General features: G+C 39.7%; 1 protein-coding gene across 1 annotated transcript in view; it reads left to right on the top strand.

The window, feature by feature from the left end:
• ABCC1 (ATP binding cassette subfamily C member 1 (ABCC1 blood group)) overlaps positions 1-12,134 on the top strand; it is a 51,513-nt gene that overhangs the window by 13,030 nt on the left and 26,349 nt on the right. Inside the window, exons 3-12 of the mRNA XM_080353638.1 lie at positions 286-411; positions 1,267-1,404; positions 2,513-2,638; positions 4,926-4,987; positions 5,903-6,034; positions 7,063-7,290; positions 7,967-8,144; positions 8,848-9,009; positions 9,766-9,858; positions 11,160-11,363. Coding sequence (XP_080209764.1) covers positions 286-411; positions 1,267-1,404; positions 2,513-2,638; positions 4,926-4,987; positions 5,903-6,034; positions 7,063-7,290; positions 7,967-8,144; positions 8,848-9,009; positions 9,766-9,858; positions 11,160-11,363 — 1,449 coding nt within the window. The remainder of the gene's footprint in view (positions 1-285; positions 412-1,266; positions 1,405-2,512; positions 2,639-4,925; positions 4,988-5,902; positions 6,035-7,062; positions 7,291-7,966; positions 8,145-8,847; positions 9,010-9,765; positions 9,859-11,159; positions 11,364-12,134) is intronic.

A 12,134-nucleotide genomic window follows, 5' to 3' on the forward strand; every position in this document is an offset into this window, starting at 1 on the left:
GTGAAGATGTCCCTGTCATGGCAGGAGTGGGACTAGATGAGCTTTAAGGTCCCTTCCAACTCAAACCGTTCTATGATTCTATGATAATTCACTTTTTTCTTCTAGAGAGGAAACAATAAGTTTGTTTCAAATCACTCTTCTTTTGGGCATGTTGTAGAATTGCCCAAAAGAGCTGAACTGAGTATTGACTCCTCTTCCACTAACGCATAATATCTAGTGTTCATGTATATTTTGTGCTGCCTAATCTGTGTGACCTGATGTATGAAATACGCTTTTGTATTGCAGGCTTTGGGCTTAATACTGTGGATAGTCTGCTGGGCAGACCTTTTCTACTCTTTCTGGGAAAGAAGTCAAAATATTTTTCGAGCTCCATTTTTCCTCGTTAGCCCTACAGTATTGGGTATAACCATGGTAAGTTCTTCTGTTGTGGCCATAACATAGGTGCCCTCAGCTAACTCTTTCTGCCTGCCTGCGCAAGTATCTTCTGTTTTCACACCAGTGTCTCTGCAGCCTGCAGTTCAGGGAAAGCGCCTTGCTATTAATTTGTTGTCAGGTGCCTTACATTAATCACAGACTTGGAGTGGTGGTGATTAAATATGATACTCAAGACAGGGGTAGAACGAGACACCAACAACTGCAACAGCATAACAACAATAGCCAAACAAAAAAAGCCAGGAGCCCTGAAACATACTGTTAAATAGTTTTTGGGCATTTAATAAAGCAGTTGTCAAGCTTTTGTCAGGCTGACAAAAAATGCATGTTGCAGCAGCCAAGTGAGTTTACTGAGTCATACCAGCTTCCTGATTACTCTGAAAATACAAAAAATATAGAAACAGAGTAATATTTTGTCAGTGTTATTTGATGGTGTGGCTTTTATGGAAAGAAATCTTTTTCAGTTAAAAATAATTAGTCAGGAAATAATTGGAAAGGATATAGTGTCATTATAATTGCATGTTGATTTGCGATGTAGAAGCAGAAAAGTAAAGAAATAGACTGACAGCATTTGACAGTACTTATGTGTATGTGGTCATTTACTTCTGTCTAGTACGTATTCCTTTTTTGACCCCTTCTTATCTTTGCTGTTCCAGAGAGTTTCCTTTTTGAGCATGTTTTTGAATTACGCTTAATCTCTGGGTGTTAGAATGTCTGGGACATACTGATTTGAACGGTGAAATAAGGACACTTTAACGCAGTACCTTGTGTATGTATATAATGTGTTGTAAAACTTAGAGCTTGTGAATATATCTTTATCTTCTTTGTCCACAGTTGCTTGCCACATTTTTAATACAATATGAAAGAATAAAAGGAGTCCAGTCTTCAGGTGTAATGACAATTTTCTGGCTCATCTCATTGTTATGCGCCACAGTGGTTTTTAGATCCAAAATTATACATGTCTTAAATACGGTAAGTGATTGCTGGCCTTATTGAGTTGAAAACTATCCTAAATGCTGCAGCAATAAAGTAGTAGCTTGCTGATTTTGCTAGTTAAGACAGTTAATGATCCATCTAGTGTACCTTGCATTATAAAAACAAACCAAGCCAAGCAAGACTTAATGGCTCTAGTTTTGAAATGCTGGTGAAATTCATAGTCAACTATAGCAACAGTTGCCAAGAAAATTCTGTGAGCTGTGCCAGAAAGGGGGTGCGTCTGAATACAATAAAAGTGTATAATCTCTGATGTGAAGCTGTTCTGGGAGTTTACGTCGTCTTCTTGTTGATTATACAATGGGTTTCCTGAAACACTTCGGTTGATGGTAACGTGATCTCATCTGCTGAGACAAAATGAAAGTGCACAAGTGAAATATGTTTGTGTCAGTCTGCTTTATAGTAAGGCTGCCTCAAATATCCAAGTAATTGCAAATGGCATATCACTTTTATTTCTTGAAACCTTGAAGCCATGTTGTGAATATTGAGAACTTTCAGCCACCGTCTGTCTTTAGCTATTGTGAGTGGGGTTTTACTGGTGTGTGTGGAGGTGTGTGTCTGGCCATCCCTGCGCTTTCATTTCCATGGATTACGCTTCATGTATCAGCCCCAGTCCACAAAATGGAAGAACCTCTGGAGTTTGAGCACAACACAGCAAGCTGTAACCTAAATTCTGCTTGTCTAATTCTTGTTTTCTGTATGCATGTTAATTAACAAATGTGCTTTGAAAACTCCTTACTCTCCAGTGCATAAATGCCTTGCTCCTCTAAGGAACACCTTGATGTTAAATGGGGGCCTGCTGTGTTAGTGCAAACTGTGTCTTAAAGAAAACTGCTCTACAGAAGTTGTTCATGCTTGTGTGTTCATGCCAGTGATTGGTTAAAAATAAATAGTATCTTTTATCTCCTCCGCTCTCTCTTTACCTTCCCTTTACCAAAATAGTAAGTTACTTTAATTTGCATGGACGTAGGTAGTGTAACATATGTGTAGTCAGCAGTATTTACAGTAATGAGCTGTTTTAATAGGAAGATGATGTTTTAAGTAAATTCCTTAAGCTGTCTAATTGGAATGTTACCTTCTTTTATAGGGCGGTAAAGTGGATGCGTTTCGTTACGTCACCTTCTGCATCTATTTCGTCCTGTTACTTGTACAGCTCATCCTGTGTTGTTTCCCAGAACGACCACCTTTGTTTTCTGAAACAATAAAGGATCCTGTAAGTGTTCAGTCTATGCTGAGTGCTGAATATCATAACGTGCAATCTACTCGTATGTATTTATATTCAGTCGTGATTCTGGCAGTCGGTGGGAAATACTGATTTGAAACGCTGTCATCTGGTCATCCGATCCCGTTCAGCAGGCAGTAACTCGGAAGGATGCGTATTCCCTTCCTATTAAAGCTGGGGGAGAATCTATACCTGGAAAACTCATGGATCTGGATGGATGTATTTGGTTTCCGTATTTACCGCTCTTGTGTCAAGCAAAAATGTAACCTGCTCAGTTACAAGAGCAATTAACGTTAGAGTGTGGTCTGGATGTAAAAATTCGGTTTAATCTAGACATGATCTTTTTTGTGTCTGTCCTTAATTATATGTTCTAGCTATATGTGTGCCTGGAGGGAGGAGGATGCTGCTGGTCCTCTTCATCTGCAGGTCCTTTTCATCTCATTTGGGGATGAAATATATTTGACAGACTACTGCAGATTTGTGGAAACCTTTGCTGCTTTGATCTTAGTTAACGATAATTACAAGGTGCTTTGAAACCACAGTGGTTTGGTTTTGTGTTCTGAGTGTTTCTAGGAGTGTCTCTAGGAAATAGGGCAGACTTTAGATTTTGACTTTTGTTTTGAGTGGAGTGTTTGTTGAATTTTATGATGGGGAAAAGAACAAAGCAAGTCATGTTAGTCTTAAATTCTGCTTTATTCCCTTCTCCCAAGGATTTCCAAGCCAGAAATGTTTGCAAGTCTTGAGTAAAATATCATTATATGTTTACTTAAGCCAAAAAACTATGATGAATTTTCCAAGGTATAGATGCTGATGTCTGTAGAAGTCTTTGTCTTGTTTTCACTTTCTTTACAAAAGCCCAGACTTGTTACAGTTTGTCTTCATTCCATCTGACATGAATGTCAGAAGGATTAGTAGTTCCTTGTGTGGTAACTATTTACTATTATCAAAAATAGTATTATTTTAGCAGTAATCTAATATGTTTTAAAGTTTCTTTATGTGAATGAAGTCCAATTTTGGGTAGTACAAGATCTGGTGGCCTTTTCAATTTAGAGTTTCCACCTGCAAGTAAATTTTAAAAAGTATAGAGGAAAAAAGTAATACAGCATCTTATGTGAAGTTCAGAATATTTTGAAATGTTGTTGATGCTGAAAGTATTCCCTGTATTTGCTGAAGTAGAAATCTGGATCAGGAATGCTGGCGTGGCTGAAAGCTGAATGAATTGCCCCTCCTTTCTTTTTAACTTCTATGAGTTTAAAAACTTCTATTTATTCATTAAGCAATAATGTTGGGTTTTCTTGCAATCTTTTTGTTCCGGGTGTTTAAATACTTTGGAAATGTGGAACTCTTTTCCTCCTTCAAAAAAAGCATCTGTGTTGTACATACTCTTATTTTTCCCTACAAGGTTGCAAGAAAAGTTGTGTGAAGGAGATGCAGGAACCTGCTTTGTATAGCTGGATTACAACACAGCTCAGCATCGCTCGGGGAGAAACCAGCTTACACAAACAGGAGCTGAAAAATGCAAATCTGGGAAATGCTTGGCTCTGACTTTTAATTGCAGGGCTCTAATGATGTTTGGTGACTTTAGTAGATGGAGATACCTGAGTTCCTGCAATTCCAGTTGATGATAAAAAAACCTGGTGGCTTGTGTGCCAAAGGAGGGGCTGGCTTTAGCATTCTTTAGATGCTGTTCAGAGCAGCGACAGAGGGAAGAGAGAAATCCACACTGCAAGTAAATCACCTTTAGTGCCTTTGAAATTCTTCCAGCCTACTTTTCTGTTGTCTCAATCCAACCAAATTAGGAGAGACTGTTGACCTGAGGAGCAGTTAAATCAGACGGCCCTTGGGCTGGATGGGAACATGAGCTGCCGCCTACCTTTATGGAGACTTACATTCCCATGCAGGTGCAGGGGTTTTTGGGGCTGTTTTGGGATGTTTTTAAGGTGCTTACAATTTCATTTTTAATTGTGCATCTGTTTAGATGGAGTCACAGCCCTTAGCTGCTAGAATAGTAGAGTCAAACTCTTCATTTGTGACTAACAGTTAACAAATTTATGTGCTCACACCTTGCATTAAGATAGGTAGGCATTGATTATGACACCCACAGCCCTGGAGTCTTTCCTGAACAAGCCCTTAAAAGCATGAATGACAGGTTTCATAGTGTGAACAAAACCACTAGAAACAAAAGGAATTCCCAGAGTGTCTTGTCTGCTTGGTTTGTTACTTTTGGCCCTGTATCAGTCACTTTGTATGTAGATGGATTTCTTTTTCTGTCCTTTAGAATCCGTGTCCGGAGTCCAGTGCTTCTTTCCTCTCCAGAATCACCTTCTGGTGGATTAGTGGGTAAGAACAAGATGATGCATGAAGCACCAGTTAAAGTTAGATGACATTGTAGGATCATGCTTTCAGAGTTAAATTAGCAGTAATCATGCGATAATAAATAATTTCGGTTGGTTTGGCTGGTGGTTTTGTAGATAAATAGTTTTTATTTCAAATTTGATTAATCTTTTTGACTTCCTTTGAAGAGTCTTTGTAATTTCAAATTTTGCCAGTATGTATTTAGTATGTTTGCTGAAAGAAGGTAATAAACTTTTTCTTTGGGAAATAAAAGGTAGAAGTTATCTGCTGTATTTAGAAACTAAGGCATTCGAAACTGTTAGCTCTTTTTTGTCTAATAGTCTTGTCTTTTTTTTCATTAACCTGGCTTTGGTTGTGCTGTGTGATTTGGTCACAACACATACTCTTGTGAGTTAAAACACAGAAACTTGTAAAATAATATTGGTGTGTAGTTGTGGTTGGTACTTGGCCAGAGTTCCAACAGAAAGCTACATGAAAGGAACTACTTTGTAAAATTAAAGGCTAATAAAGATCTTGAAACATGGTAGGCATGGGAATATTAATTGTCTGTCTGAGTTTCAGATGAGGTCACTTCTTTGTTTTATTTTCCCTGAAATTTGAACTCCGTGGCATATCCTGGATCCTTAGATGTTTTGGTGTCTAATTCTCACAGTAAAGACAGGAGGATGTATGTCTTAGCGTCTGGACCTGTGTTGTAGGTTCTTGTGTGCATTTTTGTGAAGAGCTGGCTCTGTTTTGGGGCTGGATGTAAGGACCATTGTGTTATAGTATTATATATATATGTATATATGTGTATGTGTGTGTGTATATATATATATATATATACACACACACACATACACATAATTACACATCTCTCTAGTGTTCTTAAATATATAGTGCTGATTCTTTCTGATACAGGTTGATGGTTCAGGGTTACCGGAGACCTTTGGAAGCCAAGGATTTGTGGTCGCTAAATAAAGAGGACAAATCGGAGGAGGTGGTGCCAGGTTTGGCAAGAAACTGGGCAAAAGAGTGGGCGAAGACCAAGAGGTAAGTTCATCATCCTGCCTGGCAGTTCTTCCAAGATGTGGAGATGCAAATGCTCAGGTTACTCAGCCTCAACTTGGAGCTGTTTGTTGGCTGTTATCAAGACAGGTTTTGTAAGGCTGGAGCGGTAGTTCTGTGTTTGTCCCTAAGCGCAATACAGAACCAGAACCAAGCAGGGTGTGTGTGTGTCTTCTTTATGAAGAGCTGCACCAAGTTGCCATTAGTCTTTCGTAATCCAGAGCTGATTATTGTTACTTTGGATATGTGGTTTTTCGCTGGAGAGGGAATGTTTTCACACAGTTGAACTTCAGTCATGTAATTTAGGAGCTTGGGCTCCCTCTATAGTTGGTGAAGCCTCAAGAGGGGACAGTTCAGGGTGTGAAAGAGAGCAGCTTATGTCTTTTCCTTTGACTATATAGGGAGCCTGGGCATCTAAGCCAGATGACTAAAATTAGAAAGGCTGCATGCCTGCAGTTTCCATCCTGCTTTCATCATCCTTTACTGTACCAAACACAAGCACCTTTTCATTGAAGGAAAATTGCCTGCTTGCTTACACAGTGTATTTTTACATACAGCTTGTCCTCAGAAGTTTGGAAGTACGTAGTTTGGCATAAGCCAGATGTACAAAATGAATGTGTTCAGTCCATTGGGCATGACTTGGCATAAATCTGACTGTGATTTTTTAACTCAGGTGGTACAGCGAGGCCTTGATTTTGATGAAAGTTCATTGTACTTTGTTCTAGGATAATAATGGCCTTTGCACGTAGGGTTTAGCACATTATGGCCATATTCCGCATTCCACAGGACAAACCTATAGGAGAGATTCGATGGGAATGTTACCTGTCCCTACAAAGAAGACCATTTAGCCATGGTTGTATGCTTAAAAAGATGTTTGATTGACAGTAAAATGCAGTTAAATTATTGAGAAGGGCGATGAACAGCTCATAAATGTCTTGTTTGTGTAGTTTGTATTTTTCCAGTTTGCTTTATGCTTGAACAAAGGCTACATTATATACCTACTCTTATTTCAGGCAACCAGTAAGCATGATATACTCGCCCAAAAAGCAGCAAAAATCAAGTGACTCAAATGGTGATGTGACAGAAGAGGCTGAAGCTTTGATTATAAAACCATCACAGAAGAGCTCTGAAGCATCTTTATTCAAGGTGTTATATAAAACCTTCGGGCCGTATTTTCTCATGAGCTTCCTGTTTAAAGCTGCGCATGATCTCTTGATGTTTGCGGGCCCAGAAATTCTGAAGTAAGACCTGTATGCTTGATTGTTGTATTAAAAGTATACGGACAGACGTGCTGGTATTTCACTCACCAACCTGCTTTGCCTTCAGCTGGTTCAGTGGGGAACAGTTGTCATGCAAGTCAGAGACCATGCAGACAGATTATTTTGGTGCTTTGGTTTTCAGATAATAACATCAGCCATTGAATATTTGACTTTTTATGTTCCTTTCCAACACTAGGAAGGCCAGGCAGGAACATAATCAACAATAGCAGCAGAGTTTGTTTAATTCTAGCCTGTAATGATTGTGGGACTGCAAGTCATAGTATGTGAAGCAACAGAGAGCTAAGGGGGTAGGAGGAGTTGTGTTGCTTTAAGGTGAGAAGAAGTAAAACAACTATAAGCAGTTGCATTTTAGCTGAAGGGAACAAGAGAGTTTTTAGTGTAGCTCCAAGAGAATGCTGTACATGTAAGGTATGTGATGCTTCACGTTTTGAAGTAGAACATTGGTAGGAGGAGGCACTGATGTGTACTAGTATAAAATGATCTCCAGTTTCTAAGGAGTTAGCTTAGGTGTTTTATCAATGTTTGGTACTTTGGGTACTTGTATGACCTGTATAATATTTGGAATACTCTAAGGCTGTAACCCTGATGTTTCATTTTGATTTGCATATATCAAGATAACTAATTCCTCTCTCCACAGATTGCTAATCAACTTTGTAAATAACAAAGCTGCACCAAGCTGGCAAGGATTCTTTTATACAGGGCTGCTGTTTGTTTCTGCCTGTCTTCAGACACTGATTCTTCACCAGTATTTTCATATTTGCTTTGTAACTGGAATGAGGCTCAAAACAGCTATTGTTGGTGTAATTTATCGAAAGGTAGGTGCGTCTTTAAACATACAACAATACGTCTTGGTGACTGTGTGAATGCATTGCCTAAGTCTGAATAATTAAAGTAGTTAGGAGGCTGGTAGACTGATTCCTAACCCTTAATAGAAATAAGAGAGTATCATATTTATAAATAAAGGCTTTAAGACAGAGCGATTTTCTAGTAAGCTAAAGTTCAGGCACCTTCTTCCCACTGCCTAACAAGAAACCATGTCTCATTTGGACTGGTGATGTGAAACCACTTCAATTTATGAGAAATTAAGATGCATCTGCATTTACAACTTCATTTGGGACTTAGCAGCAGCACCGCCTCATCTTGAAATAAACTGGAACATGTAACAAAGCTGTGGACTGATGGCTCTGTGTGAGAAAAATGTGTGACAAGAAGTGAAGATTCCACTTCTTACACTAAAACCCAAAACAAGCACCAGTACCCCCCCAGCAATAAAACCAGTGTCCAACCCTCATCCCAAAGACTGCTTGTTGTCTTTAATTCTCTGTTAGTTTAAACCCAGCTGCTTGCTTAAAACTCTACAAGTTGCATTTTGTAAGGTGTGCAGGGTAAACAGAATATGAAGCAGGGAAAGGCTTGCTTGTAATTTTAAAGATGAAGCTCTGTAAAGCAATTGGAATCTGTGGAGAAGTCGGTCTTCCTTCATGTTGCCTTAATTTTTTCTTTTTAATCTGCACCTAGGCACTTGTTATCACAAATTCTGCTAGAAAGACTTCTACTGTGGGTGAGATTGTGAATCTGATGTCTGTGGATGCTCAGAGGTTCATGGACTTGGCTACCTATATCAACATGATCTGGTCTGCACCTTTCCAGGTGATACTAGCGCTGTACTTGCTGTGGCAGGTGAGCATTGTGTGGTGGTTCCTGCTTTGACTTTGGCAACGTGATCCTTCCCCTGGTCCTGCCTGCAGACAGCTGTTGCTCAGACCACCACAGGGTTTACAGCAGTGCGGAGAAAGTGCTGTTTGTTTGGAAGCTGTTGAGAGCTGGTTTTGTCACTGCTGTCAAGAAGGGAGGCAGGGGGTTCCTGGCTTGGGAGGATGCAGATGGGAGCTATGATCTCCTGGGGGACTGCAGCACCTATGGTTTCTCACTTCTCACTTGTTTTAAATAAAAGTGGTCTTGGTTCTGCACTCAGAGAGTCACCATACGAGATGTCAGCTGTTTTAGTCCAGGCAGTCACCAGGCTGTCTCTTACCGATTGTCAGTCAGAAAGGTGATGAAAATCCCCAAGAAGTCAGTCACTCCTGTCATGAGTCTCATCTTCAGAAGAACAGACAAACTAGCAAAAACTGGAAAACATTAAAAGATCTCTGTATGTTTGTATAGAGATGTGTATATATATATATATATAGTGAGAGTGATTATCTGTATCTATATATACCTCTGTATATGGGGGGTTGTAAATGTACATTTGTTTCAAAAATCAAAGCATCAACCCAAGCCACTACTTGATCCTCCTTCCCCTGAGCTGTTCTTGAAAAGGGAAGAAGAGTTTGAAAAGTGACTTCAGGATGCTTTCCTGTAGCATATGCAGTAGTTTGAGCAAATATTTTTAATATTAGTTTGAATGAATGTTTACAGTTAAGTGTTTTTCAGAATTTAGGTCCTTCGGTGCTGGCAGGTGTGGCTGTCATGATTCTTCTGGTTCCGATAAACGCTGTGATGGCGATGAAGACAAAAACCTATCAGGTTAGAACCTTTCTGTATGCGACAGACTGCTTTTAAGAAACATGTTCTGCTCTTTGATTTGTTCCTGAGGTTTGTCCTTTTAAATTTTTTTCCCCTGCCTCTATTTATCCCTTAAAAAAGGAAGAGGGAAGGGAAAGGTCAGAGGTGTTGTCTGTGCAGAATAAACAAACTCACATTTTTCAGCCTTACAGCATTATCTGTACATAATGGTCTAAAAATTTTGCAGTAGTTAAGACCAAGGTGACAGATTAACAAACTTCATAAAATGCCTAATGATTGGATTGGAATTAGTTTAGTTTTTAACTTGCTGCTTAAGAACTAAAGTGCAAACATAAACTACTGTCTGCCTGATGAACCGTAATAAGTGAAATACACGCATTTCCAGGTTGGTGGTTGCAGTGTTTCTTTTTCCTGGAAGGATGAGGAGGGAGCAGTTGTAGTTGTTGGCTGTTCTTGATCCCTAGTCGATTTTATTTAGAATGATTGGTTTGTAACAGAGTGCACATCAGTAAATGTAGACTCAAGTTCTCATGTTTTCGTTTGCAAAATCTACTTCAAATAGCCCCACCACATGCTTTCCGGTACAGAATTCACTACTAACTGAATTTACTGAATGTCAGATTTACTTAAATTAAACCTTTTAGCTGTAGATGTTCATGAAAATAGACTCCAGGATTTGGCTCCTACGCAGGGGAAGTGGGGATGTCCCCACTGCCGCTGGTCACAGGGTCTGGGTGGCTGTACCAGTGCAGGCGACTGACTCTGCTGAGGCTGAACATGATCCCAGCTTTGTGCTGCCCTCCTTAAAACACTTGAAGACAGAAATTCCTCAAGAATGGCCTTCCTTATGGCTGAATGGAAAGTGTTTTGTCCTAGTGCACCATCAGAAAGCCATTAAGTTCTGACAGTAAAGGAAAACAGAGTTTGGCCTACGGTTAGATGCAAACCGCCCATCACTGAAGCTTGATTATAGCAGCTTATTTTTGAAGTGCATATTGTACCTTGGAGGAGCCTGAGTCCTGGGGCTCCCTGGTGCACGGTTAATCCCGCTTCAACCGGTGCCATCGTTGTTTTCATCTTGGTTTGAGTTTTTAGTTGCATTATTTTAATTGGTTTAAAACATTTTGTTAAGTCTGCATATTTGTTTGTTCAGATAGCATCTCAGATTTTCTGTTTGGGAAGCTAGTAAGCTTTTGATGATTATGAGGTAAATTTGGCCATGGCAAAATACAAAGCTTAGAACTTTGTGCCTCTGCCAAGTATTGTGCTCTGCTAATTATTTTTTGCAATATTGTTTTTAGGTGGCTCAAATGAAGAGCAAAGACAACAGAATTAAGCTGATGAATGAAATTCTCAATGGGATTAAAGTTCTGAAGCTGTATGCTTGGGAATTAGCCTTCAGAGAGAAGGTATTAGAGATCAGACAGAAAGAACTCAAAGTCCTGAAAAAATCTGCTTACCTCGCTGCGATGGCAACCTTCACTTGGGTTTGCGCACCTTTTTTGGTAAGTGGAACAAATCTAGCAGGCTGCTCTTCTTTTGGGGATCGTGCTGTCCAAGGCAGCGCTCGACAACTTGTTTTGGTTTTGTTTTTAATGAGTGGGAGAGTCCGCAGCAGCGGTGGGAGATCAAACACTTCTGTCTCTGCTTCTGGTGCTACTATTTTCTTTGAAATTAGTAACATCCAAGTTGGGTGTATTCTGAAGTTAATGGCTGAAATATTTAAAAATGGAAACTTCCTCTGCATCCCGCTCTGTTTTTAGTGGTGTACTTGGGGAACCTAAGGTCACATGTACTGCCAGATTGATTATAGAAGAGGTCGCTAATGTGCACAGCACTCTGCAGATGGTGCCTGTGGCTGACAGTAAATCTGCCCTTATTTCAGCATCTTTCTGAGAGCAGCAGGTCCTTAGATAAGAGTCCTTGATGGACCAGGACATTGTGTGCCAGGGACACCTGACCTGGGTTCTCCCAGCATCTTGGAGAGGGAAAGCCATTGCACACCCTGTGGTTGCATCAAATTCTTATTAAAAAAAATCCTTGATATGTGAAACATCCCCACTGTGTTTGTGGTTAGCTTACATTTAAACTAATAAAAGAGAGAGAAGGGTGAGATCACATCAAAATTGCTTCAGAGCCTATTAGAACACGGGGCCATTGCTCTTGTCTGCAGACGCAAATAAAAGCCATGACTACATTAGGATAAAATATGTGCTGTTCCAATTGAAGGTGTTTAAGTGTACTTTCCAGTCTCAGATTCCTTCCCCACAAACACT

The sequence above is a fragment of the Nesoenas mayeri genome (genome assembly GCF_963082525.1).
Source record: "Nesoenas mayeri genome assembly, chromosome: 15".
In the NCBI taxonomy this organism is placed as follows: domain Eukaryota; kingdom Metazoa; phylum Chordata; class Aves; order Columbiformes; family Columbidae; genus Nesoenas; species Nesoenas mayeri.